This window comes from Cicer arietinum, chromosome 8, assembly GCF_000331145.2.
Source record: "Cicer arietinum cultivar CDC Frontier isolate Library 1 chromosome 8, Cicar.CDCFrontier_v2.0, whole genome shotgun sequence".
Taxonomy (NCBI): Eukaryota; Viridiplantae; Streptophyta; class Magnoliopsida; order Fabales; family Fabaceae; genus Cicer; species Cicer arietinum.
The window spans coordinates 22337127-22363465 of record NC_021167.2 but is presented as its reverse complement, the minus strand read 5'-3'; the positions used below and the strand labels follow the sequence as shown (position 1 = coordinate 22363465).

Here is a 26339-nt window from a genome sequence, read left to right as displayed (position 1 = left end):
ATTTATGAAGCATTGACACAAGCTCAAATATAAGACACGATAATGATATGTTAACAACACGATTTAAAGAAATAGAAATGATTGAATATAATTAAATATAAGATGTGGATATGAAATTAGGTACATGAAATTTTTTTAATCATTTAAATTTATGAAGCATTGCCACAGGCTCAAATATAAAATACGATAATGATATGTTAACAACATAATTTAAAGAAATAAAAATGATTGAATATAATTAAATATGAGATGTGGATCTAAAATCAGGAATATAATAGATTATATAATAAGACATGTGACTCAATTTCACATCTTGCTTGCTTCAATAGGCCAATATGCTATTTAAAAATATTGAAACATGAAATTGCACTCCAAAGACACTCTTCTTTTTAAGCAAAGCCATGCTATTTCATGTTCCTCCACAATTAGTTAAATTTAATTTGAATTGAAAAGAAAGAAAAAATGAAACATGAAATTGCATACACAATTATCATATTATTATTATTCAAACACAAAAACTAGCATCTTTATCGTAAATGTATTAAAAGAGTATTAAAGTAAAATAAAAAACGAAAAATATGGAGTTTCTGATACAACAAAGGCAAAGCAACAAGCGATGATGGGCCTGTTCAAAGGAAGTTGATTGGGCTTGGGCCTGTTCAAAGGAAGTTGATTGGGCTTGGGCCTTATCCATAAAATTATCTTATTTCAGGGTTTTGTACCAGGCACCTCCCCCCCAATTTTATCTGCCACCCCCCAGTCATGACTAAAAGATTATTCTACCCTCCATCTCATCTATAAAAACCCAAAAAAAAATTTACTTTCATTTTTCACCCAACTCATTCGAAATTTTCAAATATCCGAATTTGATCCAACCCATCCTCGAAAATTTGAAAGATTCGAATCTCAAAAGTAAGTTATTTTCGAAACTTTGCATTTGTTCGAAAGTTTCGAAATGCAACCCTCGAAAGTTTTGGAAGACTCGAAACAAGAAACATTCGAAACTTTACCTGAATGTGAAATGTTCGAAAGGTTTCCTCGAATGTTTTGAAAGCTTCGAAACAAGAAACTTTCGAAATTTTCTTGTATGTAGAAAGTTTCAAAATGCAAGGCAATGAAACCTTCGAAATCTGAGGGAAAGATTCGAAGTTGAGGGAAAGTTTCGAACGTCTGGGAAAGTTTCGAAATGCATTTCGAAATTTCTGAATTCCTTCAAAGTTTCGAAATAGAGGCTTGGCTTGAAGGAAATGTGTTTATGAAATCCTTTTATTACACTATTTTTTATTGTTCATAATTTTTTAAAATATTTATATGTTGCAGTGCCTAGGATGAGAGGTGCGTTCGGTCAAATTATTCGCAACATTATAGGTGGTGATAGAGGTGATGGTGCAGAGAGAATTCCACCAACAGCATCAAATAGACGACGAAACGAAGCAAATCGTCCAATTAGGCAGCGTCGTCGAAGACAAGACATCCATGATGATGTCGTCGAGTCTACTGCACATGCACATATGGATGAGGATGTCCCTGAGCCTCAGATGGAGGAGGATGTCCCTGAGCGTCAGTTGGAGGAGGATGTCCCTGAGCCTCAGATGGAACATGCTGATGATGCTGGATTCCCCGGAGGACCGCGCGATGTTGAGACATGTGTTGACACAATATTAGCACCACATGGCTCAGAGGCTATGGAAATGAGAGGTATATTTTAATTTGAGGCATTTTAAGTCTATTTAATTCAAGTGTTTATTGAAATATATTTATTCAATTATTTATTTAAATATATTTAATTAATTGTTTATTTAAATTTATTTATTCAATTATTTGTTTAAGTTGATTTAATTAATTGTTTATTTAAATATATTTATTGAATTATTTATTTATTTAATTAATTGTTTATTTAAATTTATTTATTCAATTATTTGTTTAAGTTGATTTAATTAATTGTTTATTTAAATATATTTATTGAATTATTTATTTATTTAATTAATTGTTTATTTAAATTTATTTATTCAATTATTTGTTTAAGTTGATTTAATTAATTGTTTATTTAAATATATTTATTGAATTATTTATTTATTTAATTAATTGTTTATTTAAATTTATTTATTCAATTATTTGTTTAAGTTGATTTAATTAATTGTTTATTTAAATATATTTATTGAATTATTTATTTATTTAATTAATTGTTTATTTAAATTTATTTATTCAATTATTAATTTAAGGTTTATTTAATTAAGTTTATTTAATTTTTTATTTAAATAAATTTATTAGTCGTAAAATTTGAATTTGTTTCAGTTTATTGTACGAAAATATTTTTAACTTCTTTTAAATACCATTTTACACTAAAATGGTTGATTGCACACTAAAATATTATCAAATTCTTTTTAATATCATTAGATACTGAAATAGTTTACATATGGTGTAATTCATGCAAAATGAGAAATATTTTATTCTTACTAACTATGATCCTATACTCATATATTCTATCATATCAAAAACATTATTTTCAAATTTAATATTGTAATTTCGTTATTATTATGTGCTAAATACTTGATTCTCTGAGAGTGTATTTGTATGAAGGGATTGAAACTTCTAGAGAATTAAAAGTTTTAAGCAATTCATAATTCAATTGTAATTTTTTCATTAATTGTGTTGTTTGAATAGAACAATTGTTTATTTAAAATTTGGCCATTTTTATAAATTTAAAATGTGTTGTGGCGAAAATGAAAATTAAAAAAGGACAAAAAGAATTGAAAATTTAAGGGGAAAATTTGAGATTCACATTGTATAAAGTTAAGAAGGAATTTCAAATTCTTACCTTTAAAGGAGTGTTTGAAATTCTCCAAAATTTGTTTTGACAAATACTTTATAAACTATCTTCATTTAAAAATTCTCTCAATTTATCATCCAAAAATAAAATTTACATAGAAGAATTTGAATCACGCTCTAAATTATATTACATCAAAAATTTATTTCATCCAAACACACTTTAAAATCACTTTTTATATACTTAATTTCAAATATTTTGTAGAATTCTTTTGTAAAGTTATATGTTTATCTATAAACGCTCATGCAATGCGTGAGTCTAAGTCTAATTTAAATAATATAGAGATAGATGACTATAAACTTACTTCAACTGACAAACACCGATATTATTAAGTTATACATCATCTTTCAAATTTGATATCTCACTATATATAAATTATAAGTTCATTGCTATCATCCACATGCTAAATTACTAAATTACTTAACATGTATTTAGAACGTTATTTGAGATTTTTTTTTTTTTAAATTAGCAATAAAGGTAACACAGATTTAGTGCAAAGAAGAGAAGTATTGTGAGTTCAATTTCATCGTATCAAATGGACCTACAACCTTGAAATTGGACTCTCATTGGATACCATGAGCTGATTTTTTGTATAATAATTCCATAAAATATAATGAGGGAGAAAGTCTATGTGATTTGGATGAGACTCTTGTCCCTAAGCCTCATACTTCCACTAATCTGTCAAAGATGAATCAATTAAGAAAATTTTACATCATACTCTTTATATTTTATGCTTCTACTCCCACATTTCAACCATTTTACCCTATAATTTAAAAGTATAATTTAAAAAAAAAATCAAAAGCATTTTAATAACAGATAAACTTTTTAAAAGTTTGTCGATATATTAAAATTAATAATAAAAATATAAGTTGTTTGATATCAAAAAATTTAAATTTTATCTTTTGAAATATTACTATTTAAAAAAAATAAAAAATAAAAAATTTAATAACTGAAAAATTTGTAACAAATTTGTCACACTTTCACGTGAAATGACATTTTTTTCTATATCAGAAATCTTATTTTAAGTTTTATGAAATATAAAAATAAATTTAAATTTTTAATATCTGTAGTTCAAAAAATTTAAACTTTGAATTTTATAGAAGACAATCAAAGATAATAAAAATAAGACAAATTTTATTTTATAAAAAGGGATAAAATAAATAGTTTATGTAAAATGTATGATATGAATATAATTATAGGTATAGGGTAAAGTTTTCAATTTTGAAATGGGGAGGGAGGAGGGGTGCGCGCGTACCCCCTTATTCGTTTTCTTTCATTTAATTTGTTTGGAATAGTTCAAAATTGTACCCTCTAATTTTAATGCATTGACAACATTATTTTAGGACAACTTTGGTACTTTCTTCCATTATTGACACATTTCCAAGAAACTTCCCACATCGTAGACGAATATTCCTTTATTTGTAGGTGGTCCAAACCATTTTTATCTTGAAGAGACAAACAAGTGGTTTAGAAATTTGCATTATTAATATGTGTCAATTTTTAGCCGCAATTGCTCATGTTATCTATTAATTTGCAATTGCTCATGTTATCTATTAATTTAATTTTAAATAATATTTTATTTATTTATTTATTATTATTTATTTATTTGATTTTTTATTTAGTTTTATAATAAAAATTCAAAAATATAAAGAATAAAAATATGAGTTTATTTGAAGATTTGAATTATAAATTTGATGAAATTTGTATTATATTGAAGATGATAATTAATTTTATGAGTTTTGTTTAAAAATTTTGAGGATTTTTTATAAATAAATGATAATATTATTAACATTTTAAAGCATAAAAAATCAAATAGTTTACTTAAAATGAATAAAAGACCAACTTAAAAAGAAATTTCTTTTACTGAAGTATTATATGAAATTAAGTTAAGGGACTGCAAGAACAATTATGCCAAATTTTTATTAATAATATAGATGAGTGACGTTAGAAATAGTTGTGATTAATAACTTTTTTTAATGATTTAATAGTTCAGATTGATTGATGATGTAAAAAGATATTTATATTAATAGTGTGTATTAATTAAATTTTTATTTACAACTTAAGTATTTTAGATATTTTTTTATAGCTTTGCATTTGTCTAAGGCTTCATGGGAAAAAAATTTAACTAAGTTCTTATTTGCTTTCTTGAAAGACATTTTAAGCGTACAATTATCATTGAGCAGATGAAATGTTAGTTCATGAATATGTATTTTCAGAAGTATTGCTAACAAATTTTTCATATTTTCATTGTTTTTATGTAGACAATTGTTCACTTCAAAAGTTTTTTACTTATTGATCCAAAGTTAACATAGACATGTGATCAGAGAAGTGGAAACACGACGGTGTTACAACATCAATTGGTGATAGCTCCTCAGCGGTGGTGTACATGCAGACACTATATCAATCAAATTTGTGCTTAAGAGTGAAAGATTTTAGGGTTAGAAAATTGTATACTCCATTTGTTCCTATTTATAAGTAAAAATGATTCAATAAAAATTGATATATTTGATTTAAATTTAAATACTTAAAATCATAATTTTTATTTTATGATTAAACTCTAAATAATGTCTCAAACTACACAATTATTATCATACTCCTGCATAAATCATTTTTGCATCACATGGGTCTATGATAGTCCCACTAAATTCCTCACAATCCTTTTACTCTCGTTGTTTGAAAACCACCGAATGTATTAACTTTCAAAGATTTGATTTCTCTAAGATGAGAAATTAATAAAGTAACTGAATTAAATATTAATATCGTAACTATTTTATAATTGATCATACATTTATATATATAATATTAATCGTTGATTTTTTTTTGTCAATAATTAATATTATTTATTTTATTTTTTAAAATACTTTTGAAGATATTAATCGTAACTTTGAATACATTGAGCTAAGATATACACTTTTAAAAAAATTAAATTAAGTTGAATCATTTAAAACAAAATTGAAAAATCTCAATCCTACTCATTTAAGAAACATTCGGTGTAAGAGTTTATATAAGTCACATTTTTTCTTCATCCATCTTATATTATAGGTTTTATTTTAAATTTTTTTTCTCAAAATTATTTCTCATTTTTATTATACTTATGTAACACATTTATTGCTTTCTTTTTTCCAATGTTTCCCTTATTTTATTGAAGTAATTACAAGTCACATACGTACGAAACAAATAACAAATGATCTTTCGTGATATTTCAGTCTTAATAAATTATTGTATTGAAAATTAGTATAAGTAACCATTTTCACACATGCCAAATAAATCACATAATACTTAGTAGGTAATTTTTTTCTCACTGTTTTGGGAAAATATTGTAATCTCTTTATATATAAACACATTTTCTGATATCTATTAGAACAATATTTCAATATTGAATATAGAGAACGGTTAATTTTCAGTATTTTTTAAAAATATCGTTGATCGTCAATAAAATTTTAAATAATTTTTAAACACAAATGCATAAATGATAATATCTATAATTTATTCAAAGTAAAAGAATAATAAAATTATCTTTATGATATTATTTAGTTGAATGTATTATTTTAAATTCGAAACAAAATCTAACAGTCACATTCCGTTAATTATGATTCATTCATAAAAATGATTATGACTTTTAATAAAAATCAAATCTTTCTAATTATTTAACGATTTTAATTAACCAACTAAATCAAATTTGGAAAACCAAGTCCATGAAACAAAATTCAAACTTTTGGTAATAATGTTGCCACTAACTTAGGCGCCATATATATAAATAAACACAAAACTAACCAAACTCTTTAATTTCATAATTCAACTCTGTTTTTCTCTCTCTTCTTACTCTCTCTCTCCTCTTTCTTCTGTATCAATTTCTCACCAACGAAATCTTCGCCATTTTCTCCGACATTTTTCCTCTTTATTAATTTCAATTTATTTTATTAAATATTCTCAGTATTCCACATGATCACAAAAATTCCTAATAATCAAATCAAAATCAAAAGAGTAAATTAATTATTAACAATTAATTCATTCATTGCTATTCTAAACTTTCTCTCTCTCGTTCTCCGGGAAAAATCGGGTAACAACGGATTTTCTCAGGAACGAGAGAGACTAGAGGATTCTATTTGATGACCCATGTTGATTAAACATTGAAAAATCGAAACTTTTTTTATTTGAATATCAATTGGGTTTCAAAATGTTGAAACTTTTTTGATGAGTAGTTAGAATTTGAAGAGAGAGAGAGAAAAAAACATGGAAGAAGAGTTCGTGGAGATTGAGGTTGAAGATTCATCCTTATGTTTGGATGATGATATTGATGTGAATTATGAATATGATGCTCCTAGGTTCTTTGATTTTACAAAGCAAGAAAATATTTTCGATGATTGTGAAGCAGAACATTGGTTTGAATTTGCACAAAGTTATCCACCTTCACGTAAGAATTTAGTGAAAATTAAACATTTCTGTTATGTTTTTGTTGTTTTAGGAAAATAGGTTTTTTTTTTTCTTTTCTGTTTATATCACATTCATGGTTTTAAATTATAGTTGCAACTACGCTGTAAATTTTTATGTTGCCGATGTTGATACAATTTAAATTGCAGTTGTGATATCTTTGCAGTGACTTCAAAATCTGTAATATTGTAGCCGCAATTTAAAATCATGATCATAGTGTCATAAAAATTTTATTTTTTTTAGTTGCATTTTAAATTTGTGATTGAATATTTTTTAGGTTTTTGATTGGTTTCTTTTTTTGGATGTGTTGTTTTGTGTGTAGCATTTCTCATTAAGTTAAGATTGGGAAATCATGCAATGAAAAATAAACAAGTTTCAACAATGGAAGACAATGATAGTAGAGGTAAAGTTTTCATTATTGATGTCTTAATGCTTTGACTTTTGATGATAATTATTGTGTATTGTGACAACAATTTCAACAATATTGGTAGTATTTATTTCACAACAACTTTTTTCTATATCAAAATTAGTGATTGCAATTTAAAACCTTACGAATTTTTTGTATATTTCTTATTTTAGTTATAAAAATGATGATAATATTTCATACTCTTTTTAAAATAAAATAAAAATAAAAAAAATAATTGAAAAATTGATGTATTTGATCTTAATATTCAGGTTGTTTCCTGATTAATATTCTATGCTTAATTTTTCACATATTTTTGGTTTTGTTTTCAGGTGATGAAAATTGCAATGAAACAACACAAGATACTTTGGATGGTAAGAAAAAGTCTGTCAGAAAATCAAGTTCATCAAAATCTAAAGTTTTCACATTTATGAAACCAACAGCAAGTCATTTGGCCAAGCTGAAGAACCCTACAGAAGTTCAAACCCCTCAACAATTCAGAAGGTATTACATCTCATCTCTTCATTTGTTGGTGAATTTTTTTGTATTTGCTGCGGTGCTGTCAAATAGTTGCTATAGCGTAGCAATTGGTGTTCTGTGATAAATTATTTGATTATGGTATTTTCTGCGATCTGCATTTGAACAAATCAATTAAGTGTCTCGTTAAATATTTGACATTTTTTGAGTGGTATGTGTATGTTTGAATTCAAATCCATTTGATTTTGAATATGTTTTTTTTTAACTAAAAAAAATTAAATAAATTAGTCCTGTCTTTTCCTTGGTCTTTGCAGGAATCAAGAAAAAAATGCTTCATCCATAGATTGTCAATTAACCAAAAGACAGAAGCTTGAAGCCGGTTACTTGCGCAAGGTATGATGAAATTTGTATACATCTAGTTTAATTTTGATACATTATCGATATAAAAAGTTTTACGTTGTCAGAGTTATCTATATATGTGAATATAGAAGTTCTGATGATTAAAGTTATACAGTTTTGATGAATAACAGTTATGATTGATTAACAGTACAAAAACACTTTACATCGATAATATAAACAATGTATATTTTAAATCTATATAAGCATTTCATTCTAATGGTTTTGAACTCTTAACCTTACTTTAACTTAATTCAATTTTGCATCCTTTATTGTTTATAAAATATGAAAACAAACATTTGGCTTCTTATATTGGACTCATTTTAATATGTTATTTTTTAAGAAACTTTCATGTTTAGAAAATATGTTTTCCCATTTATTTTAAAAAATAAAAACCATTTTAATTCAATTATTGATATTTGATTTAGTTGGTTGGATTTTTTGTTGTATTCATGACAGGGTGCTCACCTGAAGCATCAAACTATTCTTACACATAAGAAAACTGAGGAGGTAACCAGTTTTTAAGGAACTATAATGCATTATTTCCTCTGTAGTGTTGTTTCTTTTGATCGAACATGTGTCTTACTGTGTTACATGTGTCGTGTTTGGCAGTAACATGATACAGATATATTGATTATATTTAATTACTTTATGTATTAAATTATTATTGATGTCGACGTATTAGTGTCAATGTTGTGTTTGTAGTCCAACGCTTAATATATTGAAATTACAAAAACATCTTTGAATGTATTTTTCCGTTATCTATTTGTTCCTCAAATGTATTATTAGTCAGTTTGGTATGAGAAATTACTAACAAACGATACGAGTAAACCACTATTTTAGTCTCAGAATGTGTGAGACACTATCACAATAGTTCTTGAATATATCGAAATTGTAAATACTTCTCCAAAATCTCTTTTATTAGTAATTTAATCGACTAAATTGATCAATAAAAAAATATTTATATATGTTTTTGTAATTTTGATGCATTTAACGACTACGGTGATAGTATTTCACACATTCAAAGACCAACATGACACTCAAAGATGATTTTGTAAAATTTGATATATTCAAAGACTATTGTCACAACACCTAATACATTCAGCGGCTAAAATAATCATTTACTCCAAAAAATATTTTTTGTAATTTTAATCATTTAAGATTTAAGATTATAATGACATTCTCTAAAATGTTTAGAGACCAAAATAATTGATTTTGAATTGTGATGCAGGTTGTTCCTACTGATGTAAATTTAGCTTCTAAACCAAATGTTACTGTTCCTAAAGAACCTAATCTTCAAACAGCAGTCAGAGCACAAAGACACAAGTATATCAACTACTTCTAATAACCATTGTTTTAATAACATTTTTTTGAAATAATTTATCTTATGTGACTAAATGTTGAGTGCTTTTGTGCCCTTTTCATAGGACAAAAACTAATGCTGAATCAAGTGAACATGCAAAATCAAGTTTTGAGGTTTTTACATCAAGACCCTCAAGTAAAAAAGTAAGTATTTGCTTTTCTTCAATGTTCAAAACACTTAATTATAAGTCATTTTTATAATCAGTGGAAATTTGATTATAAGTTATAAATCGTTTTACATTTAATAAATTGTAAATAAACTTTTCGAAACGCAGTGTAATTTATATAAGAAAGCAAATCACCATTTAGTGGCATTGTATTTTTATATGATGCATTATTTTTAATGGAATGCATTGAAAAATGCTATAGTTTTGTAGCATCAATCAATAATATTCCACTTATTGAGTGATACTCACAAATTCTTGATATATTTTCCACTACAGGGTCATGGTTCTTTGAACAATAATTCAATATCAAATAGTGAAACAAGGTAACATCTTGATACATGATTGTTATGATCACAATAAATACAAGAAGTGACATTTTTGCATTTATATTTGAAATTAAATAGTATGTACTATTTGTATAAAATAATTTTAAATTGACATCTAATGAAAAATTACTATGATATTAAAAAATAGTGACTTCTTATTAGATGTCAGTATAAAACTGTTTTATTTTGACATTAAATATTCGTGGAAAATTACAACTTTGCCCTTATTTTGTTCTATTCCATTCATAGGAGAAACACTAGTGTTGGCTCAAGGCAAGAAAAGTGTAGATTGAATAGCAAACTCCAAGGGAAAATCGATGATAAGGTAAGTAATGATTCACATTTTAGGATATTATTATAAAGTTTCATTTTTCTTCAAAATATGTAATTGGTTATAGATATCTTGTGTTCAGAAACTCTCAAGGAAAGGAGAAAGAAGTGTCTTCCGAAATATCAAAGTATTTCCATTGGTAAGCATTGAAATTAAGAGCATGTTTATTAATATTAATTTATTATGCTTATGTGTCTTTCATTGTAATTTTTTTTTTCTTAGGAGCCAAATGAAAAGAGGTTTCTAGATGAACCACCAACAGAATTATTTAGCAAGGTAATTAACTAATTGCAGTTTTTTTTAATTAATTATCAAGTAATTAGTCACTAGGTTACGGTCTATAAAATACTAATACAAACATGAACATCAGATATATATACGTAAATAGTATTAATAATATTAAAAAAATAAAAATATTAGTATACAATAATAAAAATCAATATCATATTAGTATTTAATACCGATACATGTCAGAGACATTGAGAATATATTAGAAATGACCACTGAATTCAATAATATTTATATATGTTTGCATAGATACATAATGGAGTTTATTTTTATTTTTTTTCTTCTTCTTTCTTTTTGTTTAATTTTGTTTTTTGATTTTTGGTGCCTACTTTGTAGCTCAATCTAACTTCTGAAGCCAAACAAACTGCAAAATCACAACCAAAGGAGCAGTCAATTTCTAAGGTTCATCTCTCTTGGTATTCTTCTGACAACTAAGGACTTCTTTAGACTCAATTTTTCATTTCTTATTTTCACTTTTTAATAGAATAAAACAGTCTTGTTTTCACTTTATTTTCAATTTTCTATATAAATCTATGAAAATATAGAGTTAAAAGCGGCATCCACTAACAAATATAAATAAATTTTACACCAATATGCAATAAAAATTTACTATTTTATTACTTCATATAATTATTTCAAAATATATATTTCGTGACAAAAATAATGAGCTCCACTAGACTTTAGTGTTAAATTAATATAGCTTTTTTTGTAAAAAAAATATCATTTTTTTAAAAAAATAATTACTTATAAGATCTTTCATCTGTTTGTTATAGTTTTTAAACATTTTTATAACTGAATTTAAAAATAAATAAAAAAGAATTGATTTTTATTGAAATACAAAACACTTTTTATTTTTCTCAAAAATCTCTATATTATTGATTATCAAATTCACTTTTTTTTATAATTAAACTAACCAATGGTGCATATGTGATTTGAACTCAAACATAAAACAAAATGATAACGGTGACATTTTTATAATTAAAAAAGTGAAGACAAAACATGTTTACTCAAGCTAAACAATCCATTAGTTTTTTTTTCTTTCTTTCTTCCATTCCTAGTGACTCATGGTTATATTCCTATGATTATATTGTAGAGCTTGAAGGAGAATAGACATGGATCGTTGCGCCAAGAGCATGAGGTATATTTCTAAAAAATCTCAATTTAATAATGCGGCTACAATTACAGTTGTATTACTATCGCATAAACATCAAAACCTTTATTTTGTGGTCGTGTATCGTTTTTCAAAATCCTATCTAATTTTGAAGTAACGATATAGAACAAACACATACATGACATTAACACCGACACATTGACACTTATAATAATTTGATAAAGTAAAAGTAATTAAACATAACTACATGTTTAATTACTACCACTGACACGTGTTAGATACCGGTTATGCCTTCAATTTGAAACATCAAAACTTTTATTATGTTGTCGTGGGTCTTTTTTCGAAAATGTGTCTAACTATGAAACATTGTCATAGATATGGACACGATACTGACTCAGACACATTGACATTGATAATAATTTATAAAAGTAAAAGTAATTAAATATAACTATATTTTATCAGAGACACCGACCACACCTACCTTCAATCTAATGTGTCGGTGCTAATAGTTATCTAATCCAAACACTAAATTTTATTTATATGCAAGTCTCATTTTTGTCTCAACATTTTATATCAAGATGATGAACTTGGTGAAAGAAGAAATTCAAAGATTATATGGCAAGAAATATCAATGTGCTCAAGAAATGGGGTCCCTCGTGACAAAGCAGACCTGCATGTTGGTAAGTTGAATCAATTCTAAAGACAATTTGCTTCCAACTTTGTTTTCTTGAAAAATATCCTTTCTAAAATGAAATATAAATAAAAAAATATTTAAAAAAATGATGTATGTAATTTAAAATTCATATAAGATATATCAATTTTTTAAATATTTTTTTTACTTATATTTTATTTTAAATAGAGTATGTAATTTTACACAATAACCCTCTTCTATTTTTACACAGGAACTTGGACATTAACTGAAAATACAGTCATGGTTCTCCTAATTGGTGATCTTTGGTCTAAATATACACTTTCATAAACTTCCACACACAAAATCCTCAATAATTGGAAAACCATGCCAAAGGGACCTTATTGGCTAAAAGTGGTAATAAAGGGAAAATATTACTTAGGGTTTGTCCACGAGTTAAATTTTGGAGGAAAATATTTTAGAGTAATAAGTTTATATTTTAATAAAATTAAAAATGACTTATTTTAATATATATTTGATATTTTAATAAAATTAAAAAATAAAAGAATAAATAAGTATATAATATTGTATTATTCTTTTAATTTTTTTAAAATATCAAATATGGATTTAATTCTCTAACATTCTCTTCTTTAAAGTCCTCCAAAAACTGACTCGTAAAGACACTCTTAGTGAAGGAGTTCCAGAATGAAATTAAACAATTCCATTATATAACAAATCATTTAGACTATTGGAAATTTTCTGTCTATTTTTTTAATAATGTTAATTATGTATAAAGAAAGTTACAAAATACAATGTCAATGTTTGAGGCATATGAATATTGTACATGTAAATTGTGACTGACATATATTAAATTGAATTGATTTTTTTCTTCTTTTTTAGCTGTCAAATCCTTTGGTATATCTTAAATTGAGTTGATTTTTTGTTTAACAAGTTTATAAAATATTTTTAACATAAAACAAAATTTACTTTTAAAAAATGTTTATGTAAATGTACTATTAGGCAGCCACTAACATTGACTTACTATATTTGTCAAAAAGAAATTATATATTGACTTACTATATGTCATTCCTCTTGAAATTATACTTTGTCTCGAATTATTTATATATTATAAGCAAACATAGAAACTTTCACCACTTATTATGTAGGATAGATAAATGCATTTAACTTTCTTGATTTTATGTTAAAAGAAAATCCATTTATTTATCACCGTCTTATACAAAACTTGTTCTTTAGACTCACGAGTTTGTATCCTTTTTAATTATTTCTAAAAAATAAATAGTTTCCTTTAGAAAAACATAGACACAGTTTTTTTTTTAATAAATAGTTTACACTTTTTCATAAATAAATGATATAAAAAAAAAAGGTTGAGAAAATTGAGAATTTAGGACTTAAATTTAAAATAATTAAATTTAAAAATGAATTTAAGAGTAAGGGTGTTCTTATCCAAACCAATCCAAAACAAGCGCAAATTGATTCGAAAAATAAAAAACTGCACAACACTTAATATATTAATGAATTTGAATTTTTTTTGTGTGAAAACTGCTCAATTCGATTAGATTTCAAATTTATTTTTAAAAACTAAATCAAACTGCATTTATAAATTTTAATATTTTTTTTATTCGTTAGTTTCAATTAATTTTTATAATATTTATTTGTTTAAATTGATATATTTTTATTATTATTTCATATAATTAAAATATAATCAGTCTATATTATCTCATAATATTAATTTTTAATATATTATATATAACATTTTGTTTCAAACCTGTTACATTAATATAATTTTATAATATTATTATTAAAACAATATATTACAAATTATAATTTAAATTTTAGATCAAATCAGACAAGATAATTTATTTTTCATCTACACAGAAGTGATGCAAGTTGCAAGGATAGAAGCATTTGTACGTTAGTTGCAAAGAAAAATATGAAGCATTAAATTTAAAGTTGAAGATGACAACCTATCATTCCACTCTGATATTTTCCTCCCATCTAAGACTTTGTGATGGTTTTAATATTTGTATTTTGTTTTAAAATTTTAGAAATCTAAGGCAGTATTTATTTTGAAAAAATATGTAGATATTTTTTTTAAAATAAATAATTATCTTTATTTTTAGAAATAATAAAAATTTTAAAAAAATGTTTTTAGTATTTTTGAATATACATCTTCATTAAGTAATATTTCATATTTTTTTTAAATTCACTTTAGAATTTCTTATCAATATAGAATAAAAACACAATTTAAAAATAAAATTATAAAATATTTTCACAAAACAAACACACAAATTTTTTTTTTGGGGTGAAAAAGCCTAAGATACAATTTACTTTTCTTTTATAATTTAGAATCAGATTATTTATTTTATCATAGTGTTTGTAATAGAGTATTTATAATCTTTACATTAAAAAATTATAATTTATATAACAAATAACTCTACATAAAAAAAGGCCTGTGGCACAAAATATAAGTTGATTAAATTAAACAAATATATATATATATATATATAAATCGATCACACGATTTCTTAATTTTATCTAAAATATAAAAATATAAAAATTTCAGAACATAAAGAGTAGTATTTTGTTTTTTGAAATAGTCAACATATTAATACTACTTTTCACAACACATAAACTATACATGGTCAATAAACACATAAACAAACGTGAGGTTGTGACCACTAGACGTTTAGGTCATGGCAATTCTTACACTTCACTTTCAACCACTTCCATGACAAAAGTTTGGTTCTAACAAGAAGATGAAAATTAGTCTCCTAATTTGATTTAAAGATAATTTTATTACGTGCTTTTCATATCGACCATACACAAACAAACCAAAGAACAAAAAGCTTATCATGTATAGATTTACAACCACTAAACAAATCGTAAAAAGAGAGTTTGTGTTGCAATGTGTTGTTGGGATAAGCGTTGCTTACACCTAGCCATTTGAAAACACCTACCCATTAGTCACCAAGAATCGGGCAATCAAAAAATAAATGCTGAGTTGATTCATCCTTTTCCCAATCACTATTGCACATAAGAGAATTCAGATTACCAAAATCATGTCGAACAAGATTGTCTTTCGTTGGGATCCTATTATTCAATAGTCTAAAGGCAAGTAGAGTTACTTTCAATGAGACTATCTTGTTCCGAATGAAATCTCTAACCAGGGAACGTAAATAATGTTCTTCTGACAACATTTGATAGACGTATTTGACCAAATAATCATCGTCATAAGCATTTCGCTACACCCACCTATCAGGTACATCCTCATGCATAGAAAAAATTGAGAACAACGAGATACATTCCAATACAAGATCCTCCACCCATTGGAAGAGAAATCTCCGCCATCCCCTTCCACCACAATCAACCCCAAAACTATTACTAAACATACCTCCACAATCAACGACATATCAATCTATATAGGGGTAATGGACTCTTGCCCCCACAAGAAAACAAAAACTTATTTTGATAATAGTATTAATTTTTTTTAAACCTCCATTCTAGGCCCACTCACTTACACATTTTTTTTAATATACTCACAAAAGTTAAAATCACACTTTTCATCTTTTCACATTTCTAATATATCAACAACAAAAAAATTCTTTTCACATTCTTATCATTCTCCAACCAAACACTCTCTCTCAAACTTTACTCTTCTTTCCTTGTTTTTATATTTCTACAATAACACCATCATCAACCATTTTTTTCGTCTCTTGCTCTTACTATTACTTCATCTTTAACATTTAAAATTTAGATTTTTAACTTCACCATCAACTAAGATTTGTCTACACTAAAGTTAATTTTCTCTAAAGTCATAACTCACAACCGATATTTAAAGGTTAGATTTTTTCTTTTACATGATTAATTTAAATTTTGTCTTCTATTTCTCTTCAACAATGGTAAATTTATAGAAATATATATTTTATTTGTTGTTATATTATAGATGTTTGATTTGATGATCAATTTTCAAAGTTATATGCATCACCGATCTTTTTGAAATGTTAGTAAAAACTAGAAAGTATATTGTGTATCCAATTATATATTTACTCATAAAGCTAGCTCTGATTTTGCTTGTGGTAACTGCAACTATTGAAAGATCTTTCTCTACCATGAATTTTGTGAAAAATGGATTGCACAATCGTATGAGGGATTAATAGTTAAATGAATTGTTAGTTACATATATATTGTGACATATTTGATAGTGTTGACAATAAAAAATCATTGAACATTTTCAGAATATGAAGTCTCGTAGAGAAAAATTGTAATTTGTAGAAACTCTTTTATATTTTGAGTTTATTTAGTAATTATAGTTATGTATTTTGTAAAAGTTAGTAATATTTTTCTTTGATCGAAATATATATATACTATTTTATTGCATTTACCAATGGAAATTTCTTAATCTGCTATTGTCCACAAAACAACCTACTAAGTCTATCACATTGTTGAGACAAAATCTTAAATTAATATTTTGATAATAATCAAAGAAAGTTAATTAAATTTCTAATTATGATTCTAAAAAGTGTTTTGTTATTTAATATGTGTTTTTGAGTGTATTAATTAAAGATATGTATTAAACATATCAACACAAGATCATATTGGAAGAAGCAAAATCATTCAAATAAACGAAGAACATTTTGACATAATTATCAAAAATGGAGATCGTTCTTCATAGCCTTCAGTTTCTTCAAACAAAAAATGTTCATGTTCTTAAGAAGGTAATAAGATAAAGGTTGATTCTGATTTGCATACAAACTATCATTTACAAAGTTGCCAGATTATACAAAATTGCATCAGAAAGATTCATTCCAAAATAAAGGCAAAAGTTATGCATCATAATCAAACAAGCAAGATCATTCTTCATATTGATCAAGCAACAATTACAGCCTTGACAGACTTGATTGGACACTGCAACTCAACCTATGAGCAGTCTGCACACAAGACATAACACAATATGACTTCAAAACAGTTGTCAAATATTCTTAAGTTCATCACTCCTCAAAACAACAACGAAGATCATTCTGGTTTTTAAAGTTAGAACATTCCTACTTTAAAGCAACACTTATCCACGAAATGAGACAACTAAACCTTTTTAACGGCTAGATGAGATGTCATCAGCCTCCATGAGGACTATAAAAGGAACCTCAAGGAGACAAGAGTTTCAAGTGCAAGCAATCTATTTCATATACAATCATACTTGAAAATACTAAAGCTCTTCAATGAAAAGGAAAAACTCCAGTTTTGTTTAACTAGATTCAAGGATCTATCTTACTGAGTCATTTGCTAAGAATCCAAACTCAAACAAGTGTTGAGTACACTTAGATCCATCAAACTCTTTTAATAATCACATTTGTATCTCAAGACTATTGTTTTGAATAAAGGTTGAGTAAATTGTAAAAAAATCCTTTATGGTTAAAAGGTGATCTGTAAAAATCCTCTCTAAGATTGAAAGGTAACGATTGGAAATCCTTTCTAGGTAAAAAGATAATATATTACAACATATCAAGATTGATAAAAAAAAAAAGGTTGTGTGAAAAGCAAAAACGATCTTGTTTGAACACTTAGTGAAAAAGCTCAAAATTATGAGGATTGGACGTAACCCATTTTGGGTAAATCATGATATATCTGTGTGTGATATTCTTTCTCTTATCTCTATTTGTTTATGATTAATTAACCATAGATCTCACAGAGAAGTTAATTGTGTGATTTCACTAACAAAAAACGTTATGCTTTTATTATGTTTTAAAACAAAGATTGATCTTGAGTTAAATATTTTTAAATTATGCAGAAATTATTTAAAAAAGGACAATTACAATTCAAATCTCCCTTTCTTGTAATTGACATTGTCACTTCACACATAACACCATCTCCTTTACCCAAGAATCCTTTCAAAACAACGTATTCTTACCATCTCCCATTAACTTTGAAATATTACTTTTAAACCAATTAGTATTACCACAACCATCCCCACTACTAATTGATCTAATATATATCCACCAAATAGAATATTTATCCTCCCCTCCCCTAAGTCACCATTAACACAACCATATTTAAAAGATAAAACCTTAAACCACAAACTCTCCTTATCTTTTAAACCTCCAACATCATTTTTCTAATAAAACAATATTAAAATACGCAAATTGCAAACACCCAACCCTCTAGCCTTTTTTGGTTGACACGCCTTTTTCTACTTAATCCAATAGATGTTATGAAAACCTTCACTCCCATCTCAAAGAAAAGAATTAAACAGAGACTCAATTTTAGAAAAGGTACTTGTTGAAGTTTTGAAAAAGGAAAAATAGTATATTGATAATGATGACAGAGCGACTTTGAGAAAAATGAGACGTCCTTCCATTGAAAGGTTGCAACTCTTCCACCTTATTAATTTCACATGATTCCAAAAAGACAACTTTCTCATAATCCCAAAAAGACATTTGAATGAAATTATGTAAGAACTTCATGAAGTCAACTTTAATATCCCCAAAATTCTTTCATGAAACCGAAGTTAATGCCATATGAACCTAAAAAGCTGTGTCTACTTCATTAATAGACTGAAAATGAATATTGTCCAATTATAGACCACACACTTTATGAGACTTAAAGTGTGACTCAAAATAGGAAACACACAGCCTGACGAGTCACTAAAACTCCTTCCACTCTTGTTCCTTCAACAACAATGGATCTAATTGCATTGTGTCATTGTCTACTAGCCACCAAACCATGAAAAAATTTACAATAAATTCGAGACAAATAATACAATTTCACATTCAAATGGCTACTCATAACAACCTTAGCTTCTCCCTTAATGTCCAATCTATTGAATAACGAAAGATCTAATTTCTTTGTAAGAAAAAAACCAAATATTTAATTTGAATTCAATTTGATGATTAAGATTATAGATTCACTAAAATAATTTTAGTTGGACGGTAACTTTCTTATTTGTTTTATTATAAGTACATTATTTTGACTCTGATAATTCTTAAGGAAATAATTAATTATATTAATTTTAATAATAAAATAAGTTTTATTTATTAAAATATTTATTAATAGTAGTTAGATGAATAGTTGTACAATAAATAAATGCATATTAATAAAAAATTATTATTATTTCATTAATAATAAAATAAATAGATAAATAATTTACCGAATTGGAATTTTTTCGAGAATATTTATAAATTAATTATTAATATCATTTTGATTAATAAAAAAATTTATCTTTCTCTATTTATTTTAAAAATAAATAATGTGAAGACATTTCATAAATCTGTCAAACTCAAAAGGACATTTCATTCAAGGTTACACATATTGGACACATGATATTTAGGAGGATGAGACTTGTGGGATTGTGGTGACTTTCCAATGGTTAAGCCAATTCAATGTTCCCAATGTTGTTATGGAAATTGATTGTGCCATGATTGTTGAAAGATGAAATGACATAATTAATAATTGCATTCAGTTTGATGACATTCTTAGTAGCCGTCAAGAAATCATCCATCAAAATAACAACTTTGTGATTAATTGTATTAAAAAATAAATTAATGAAGTAACTCGCGTTTTAGCACAATCATCTCGTTTGTTTGTTAATATCCTAATTTTTAATTATATCCATCTTTCATCTCTGATCTTATATAAAATGAAATGCAATGAGTTTGGTTTCGTAAAATAATAATGCGATTGCAAATAAATATAAAATAATTTGATGCAAATAAATATATATATGATGGTTGTAATTTTTTTTTTTGACAAAATAAGAATATTTAACATGTTGAGGCGTATATTGGAATTTGAATCACTCCTCTTAATCTATATTTAGTGTATGTTTGGTTCTATTTTTGTAGAAATCAAAATCAATTTTAAATGCGTAAAATTGATATTAACATATTTTTTGTACTATCAAATAAAATTAATTTTGACTTTATATCAATATTTTAATTTAAAGTTATAATTTGTAGCTTTTAAGTTCAAAAGTAATTTTTTTATTAAAATTTATTGTTCAACTCATTTTTACTTAATATATTCAAACATAAATAATTTATATTTTAACAAAACTCATTTTTACAAAATCAATTTTAATCACCTTAAAATCAAATACACACTTAGTTTGTGTCAATTTTAGCACTAAACTCTTTAAAATTAAAAAAATAAGTTATATACATGAAACAATTAATATGAGATAGAAAAAGAACTAGTTTATTAAAAAAAAGTTAAATTCCACCAAAAAAAATCCGTTTTATTTTATTTTGATTTCTTAATTTATAAATTTTAAAATACTTTGACCTCATAAACATTTTTTTTTTCATTTTAGTCATTTAATTTATAAACATTAAACATTTTGCTCATTTTAGTTACATATTCTAGACACATCCACTTTTAAATTATAAATATTAAATACTTTGGTGTTGTCCATTATAGTTTAATATTTTTTAGTTAAGAAACCATTATGTTAAATGTTTGTAATTAAAAAAACCAAAATATTATCTTTTAATTTTGACTCAATTGATAAATGTCCATATTGTTAAGTTGAACGTCTTGTCTCAAATTAGAACCTAGTATCTCACAATTGTATGAGTTAATTATAGTAGAATTTATCTACTTTTTTAAAATCACAAAAAAAAAATCAATATATTTAATATTTATAACTTAACAAACTAAAATAAAAAAATTTAAAATTCAAAAAATTAAAATATCTAATATTTATAACTTAATAGACCAAAATAAAACTAAAAATATTTAAAATACCATATTAAAATTTAAAAATAATCAAACAGAAAAAGAAATACTAGTTTTTTTAATAAAAGAGAAATTACTAGTTAATTAATGAAAATTAATCATTGACAAAATCATCTTCTAGAATACACCAAAAACAAAATCAATGTTTGTGTACTAATTTTCCACTTAATCATTTTCAAACACAAAAAAATCAAATCAAATAACATTACATTTACCAGTTTCATTCAACTGAAATTTCTGTATGTCTGAAACTAAACTGAATTTCTGAACAAACACACTCTTCACAATGTCCGATTTTCACCACCACCACCACCACCAACACCGGCCGCACCGCCTCTCTGTACCACCGCGAACCACCACAACAACCACCACTCCAAAACCCTACACTCCTAATTCAACTTTCCCCTATTCATCCTCATCATCAATCCTAACCCTAACTCCAACACCAACCCCTTCCAAAACCAGAAAAAACCCTAACCTTCTTTCTTCTTCATTCTCTTTCAATTCCAAATCTAAATCAAAATCAAATTCAAATTCAAATTCGAAATCAATTTCATTCATCTTCCTCTTTCTCTTCTCCCTTCGTTCTCTCTATTCCCTTTTCCCTTTCCTTCGTTCCTCCTCCCCTTCTTTTTCTCTCTTCCCTTTTTCCTTCCTCGTTTCCCTTCTCTCCTTTTTCCTTACCCTCTTTTTCTCTTTCTTTTCCTTTTCATTGTCTTCCTCAAAAAACCCTTTTCTTCACAAACCCAAACAACAACCAATTTTCAACTTTTCCTCAATCACACAGTCTCAGCAGAGAATTCTTATATCAAAATCGATTCTTTTGGCTTTTGTGTTTCTCTTACGGTTTCAAGCTCTTAGATATTGCGGTACTGCCGCGATGATTATAGCCGAATTTATGGGAACCGTGACGGCTCGGTGGTTCCGAAGAAATCAGAGAAATGGTTGGGGTGAGATTCGAGGTTTTGTTTCGTTGTTTTCGGGTTTGTTTATGTTGTCTTTTGGTTGGGATAGAATTGAGTGTTTTCCTTTTGGTGGAAAAAATGAGGGAAATTGTGTTAGGGTTTGGCAATTGTTGATGCCTTTTATGTCTGGATTTCTTGCTTGTTATGAACAATGTGTTTCTTTTGAAAATTATGAGAGTTTGAAGCAATTGGGTCGGAAAAGGGTTCGGTTGATTACGCTATTTTTCACTACAGTTGTGCTCTGTGTTCCTGCTGTGATTAGTTTTTTTGTTTATGAAGGTGGTGAAGATAGTGTTTCATTTGGTAATATGGTTTGGCCTTTGGCGAATACAGTTGTTTTTGGTGTTCTTTTGAGTGAGAATTATTTTGGTGGTGTTGATGATTTGGTGAGTTTCAAAGACTCTAAGAGAGAATTTGTGATGATTTTCATGTGTACCTTGATATTGGAACTTTTTTATTATCCTAATATATCACTTTGGGGTTTGTTGATTTGTGGTTTGTTGCTATATGTGGCTGTTAGAGATTTAGATCCTTTTGATTTTCATGATTTAGGGTTTGGTGATGAGTCTTCGTCGCAGTTGTTAAGTGACATAGTTATGAAGCCAATTAGACATATTTTGAGCGAGAGAAAATCGAGGAAAATTGCGCTTTTTCTTTTGATCAATGCTGGTTATATGGTTGTGGAGTTTGTTGCTGGGTTTATGAGTAATAGTCTCGGGCTTATATCGGATGCGTGTCACATGTTATTTGATTGTGCTGCTTTGGCAATTGGGTTGTATGCTTCATATATATCTCGTTTGCCTGCGAATAACCATTATAACTATGGCCGAGGAAGATTTGAGGTTTTATCGGGATATACGAATGCGGTTTTTCTGGTTCTTGTGGGAGCATTGATAGTTGTAGAGTCTTTTGAGAGGATATTGGATCCTCAAGAGATATCAACTAATAGTTTGTTGGTTGTTTCTATTGGAGGACTTGTAGTTAATGTCATTGGTTTGATATTCTTTCATGAGGAACATCATCATGCTCATGGAATGTCAGGTGGATCATGCTCGCATTCGCATGCACATTCGGTGTTACATAACCACCACTCCGACCATCATCATGAAAGGCATGGAAGCAATCGAGAATTCATTCCAGTTTCCAGTGATTGTCAAGATAATTCACATTCACACAAGGAGTTACATAACCACCACTCTGACCATCATCACGAAAGGCATGGAAGCAATCGGGAATTCATTTCGGTTTCTAGTGATTGCCAAGATAATTCATGCGCTGGTGATGTTGGACATCACAACAATGCCCAACAGCATGATCACCATGAACATGCTGCACACTGTCACGATCATCATCACCAAACCGATCACCATGACCACCACAGTCACGAGAGTAAGACCGATTGTCTTGCAGACACTCACAACACTCCAAACTTTAAGCATCACGACCTTGCCCGACAGCATGACCACCATGATCATAATCATCATGCCAGCCACCATGATCATAATCATCATGCTAGCCACCATGACCACCATGATCATAATCATCATGCCAGCCACCATGACCATAGTGATTGTCATGATCAGAATCACCATGACCATCAGCACCATGATCATCACCATCTTGATGCTGATCAACAAAAGCACAGTCATCGCCATATTGATCACAACATGGAAGGGATATTCTTACATGTTCTTGCAGACACATTAGGGAGTGTTGGTGTTGTTATATCTACACTATTAATCAAATACAAGGGATGGCTTGTCGCCGATCCAGCCTGCTCAATTTTCATTTCGATTTTAATTGTATCCTCTGTGATACCTTTACTCAGAAATTCAGCCGAAGTTTTGCTCCAAAGAATTCCAAGGGCACATGAACATGAGGTGAAAGATTCATTAGTCAATGTTTTGAAGATAAAGGGTGTTTATGGCATTCAAAAGTTCCATTCATGGAGCTTCACAAACACAGATGTAATAGGGACACTGCATCTACATGTGTCATCAGATACCGACAAGATATTGGTGAAATCTCAGGTTTCACATCTATTACACAATGCTGGAATAAAAGATTTAACCTTGCAGGTGGAATGTGTTAGATAATACTTCCTCTTGCCGTTCCTTTTTAAGAGTCGTTTTTTAGAAGTTTTTGATCCTTTTCATTTGTTGTTTTCAAAGTTCGAAGTATTTTTTTAACGAATATTTTGGCAAAAGTATTCTTAACTATTTATTGCTTAGAGAGAAATATGTATGAGATGATAAATAGTTAAAAGTGTTATAGGGAAAAACAAATGGTTTTATTCAAAGTAACAAAAATTATTGAATTTCTTGGTATGTGTAAATAATTTTAAAACGACACAATTAAAAAGGAACGGAAGGAGTATTGTTTGGAGATAGTTCTTGACAGCATCTTTTGAGTCCATGACTATGATCACAAGTGCATAACTGTGGAGGGATTACTGAATACACATACACTATTTGGAACAGTGATCAAACTTTTGGAATATTTGATACTATTATGACCACATAAATTTCTGTCTGTTTTCATTTCTGAGAGATGACTGATTTGGTTATGGGATCTGTTTCTTAGGATCCAACAAGCTGCAGAGTTGTAATTTGTACAGAAATGTAACAAGAGCATTGGCTGTATAAAAAGGAATATAAACATTGACGTTTTTTATGCCAAAGCAAATATTCTTCTATGCGCGGCTTTAATCTGCGGTGGTGGATGCAATTGCGGTTACTGTCACTCCTCTTTTTGGATTTTATCTGGAGTATGCCAAGAAAAAAACCAATATATTCGACTGAAAGGTAAGTAAAGTTAGGTCACAATTGTTTCATCTTCAGAGATCAAACTTGGGTAGCAATTGAGTCAACATGGTTAGATATAGTGTATTAACCACTTGCACTGAACTTTATTGTTTATTGCACTTTCCTTTCAAATCTTGCCTACCCTTAATCATGAAATCTTCCATCCTATAATATGCATTTGGATTTAGTGCAGTCGCAGTTAACACATTTGGATTATTCGATCAAGATATTGGACGGTTCGAATATCATATTTAAATTTTGATTTTTCAAATATAAAATTTGAGTTTAAAATTCAAACAGTCCGATCTTGATTAGACGGTCTAAGATGTGTTGACTCAAGTGTAGTATGAGGATGTCGAGTGCACCGAAGTCAGATCCCTATAATGGTCCTTTGAATCCTATGATAAGAAAAAAAAACAATTCAGGAAGAATCTTGAGACTCATTGCAGTCTTAGTGTGTGTTGCTTTTCTTGTATTGTGGTTGTTGCAATGTCATGTTACTGATTTTCTTGTGACTTTCAAGCAAATCATAATTGATGTGTGATGCAGTTACCCATGACAATGATGCAGACACAATGTGATGAAATATGCTATCTGAAACTACAGTTTTGTGTTTATTTTCCATGATTAATATATCTATTAGTATTGAATTGTTATTATTTTGTTGTAATTATGTAGCTCTAAAATATAGAATAAAAATTTAATTATGTTTTCTCAGTAAAAATAAACTCGAGATTTTTTCATTAATTAAAAATGAACTCAAAATTTTGTCTTTTATAAGATGATGGCAAGTCAATGAGCCAAGAAGAAGAAGAATGTAAGGTTACTTTTGATTTCATATACACATTGTGTAAAAATAATTAGCTAAAACTTAAAAGTACAGTTTTGACAATTTTACTTTTAATTTCAAATATGAACCACTCATTCAAATTTATTTTCTATTGTAATTAATTCTATAAAATTAAGTTTATCATAAATAGGGCTTTGGCCCCCTTATAATCACCAAATAAATAAATAAATTTTTCATAAATAACGTTTTGATGCACCCACCCAAACATGTCATATATATATATAT

The 26339-nt window shown here is 27.3% G+C and overlaps 2 protein-coding genes across 5 annotated transcripts; both read left to right on the top strand.

Moving 5' to 3' along the window:
• The first annotated feature begins 6610 nt into the window (after positions 1-6610).
• Positions 6611-13640, top strand: LOC101501091 (uncharacterized). 3 transcript variants are annotated; one of them, XM_027335617.2, is made up of 15 exons: positions 6611-7241; positions 7581-7661; positions 7994-8165; positions 8453-8531; positions 8994-9044; positions 9766-9860; positions 9962-10040; positions 10340-10386; positions 10639-10714; positions 10788-10859; positions 10943-10996; positions 11345-11410; positions 12102-12146; positions 12698-12799; positions 13022-13640. In XM_027335617.2, the coding sequence occupies exons 1-15, from the start codon at positions 7061-7063 to the stop codon at positions 13034-13036; spliced, it is 1215 nt and encodes a 404-aa protein (XP_027191418.1). In that variant the 5' UTR covers positions 6611-7060; the 3' UTR covers positions 13037-13640. The 3 variants fall into 3 exon arrangements, with proteins under 3 accessions (XP_027191418.1, XP_073220303.1, XP_004506281.1); XM_004506224.4 differs by having other exon boundaries at positions 6612-7241; positions 10803-10859; XM_073364202.1 differs by lacking the exon at positions 13022-13640 and having other exon boundaries at positions 11345-11424; positions 12698-12790.
• Positions 13641-21673: 8033 nt separating this feature from the next.
• On the top strand, positions 21674-25923 carry LOC101501520 (uncharacterized). 2 transcript variants are annotated; one of them, XM_004506227.4, is made up of 2 exons: positions 21674-24490; positions 25044-25923. In XM_004506227.4, exons 1-2 carry the CDS (start codon positions 21782-21784, stop codon positions 25083-25085), a joined length of 2751 nt encoding a protein of 916 aa, XP_004506284.1. In that variant the 5' UTR covers positions 21674-21781; the 3' UTR covers positions 25086-25923. The 2 variants fall into 2 exon arrangements, with proteins under 2 accessions (XP_004506284.1, XP_004506282.1); XM_004506225.4 differs by having other exon boundaries at positions 21674-24538.
• The last annotated feature ends 416 nt before the right edge of the window (positions 25924-26339 follow it).

Excerpts from the sequence above, each read along its gene's own strand:
- LOC101501520 (XM_004506225.4), top strand. The coding sequence starts at position 21,782 with ATGTCCGATTTTCACCACCACCACCACCACCAACACCGGCCGCACCGC. Across the intron at positions 24,539-25,043 it reads TAAAAGATTTAACCTTGCAG|GATCCAACAAGCTGCAGAGT; the intron begins GTGGAATGTGTT and ends TCTGTTTCTTAG.
- LOC101501091 (XM_027335617.2), top strand. The coding sequence starts at position 7,061 with ATGGAAGAAGAGTTCGTGGAGATTGAGGTTGAAGATTCATCCTTATGT. Across the intron at positions 7,242-7,580 it reads ACAAAGTTATCCACCTTCAC|CATTTCTCATTAAGTTAAGA; the intron begins GTAAGAATTTAG and ends TTTTGTGTGTAG. Across the intron at positions 10,041-10,339 it reads CAAGACCCTCAAGTAAAAAA|GGTCATGGTTCTTTGAACAA; the intron begins GTAAGTATTTGC and ends TTTCCACTACAG.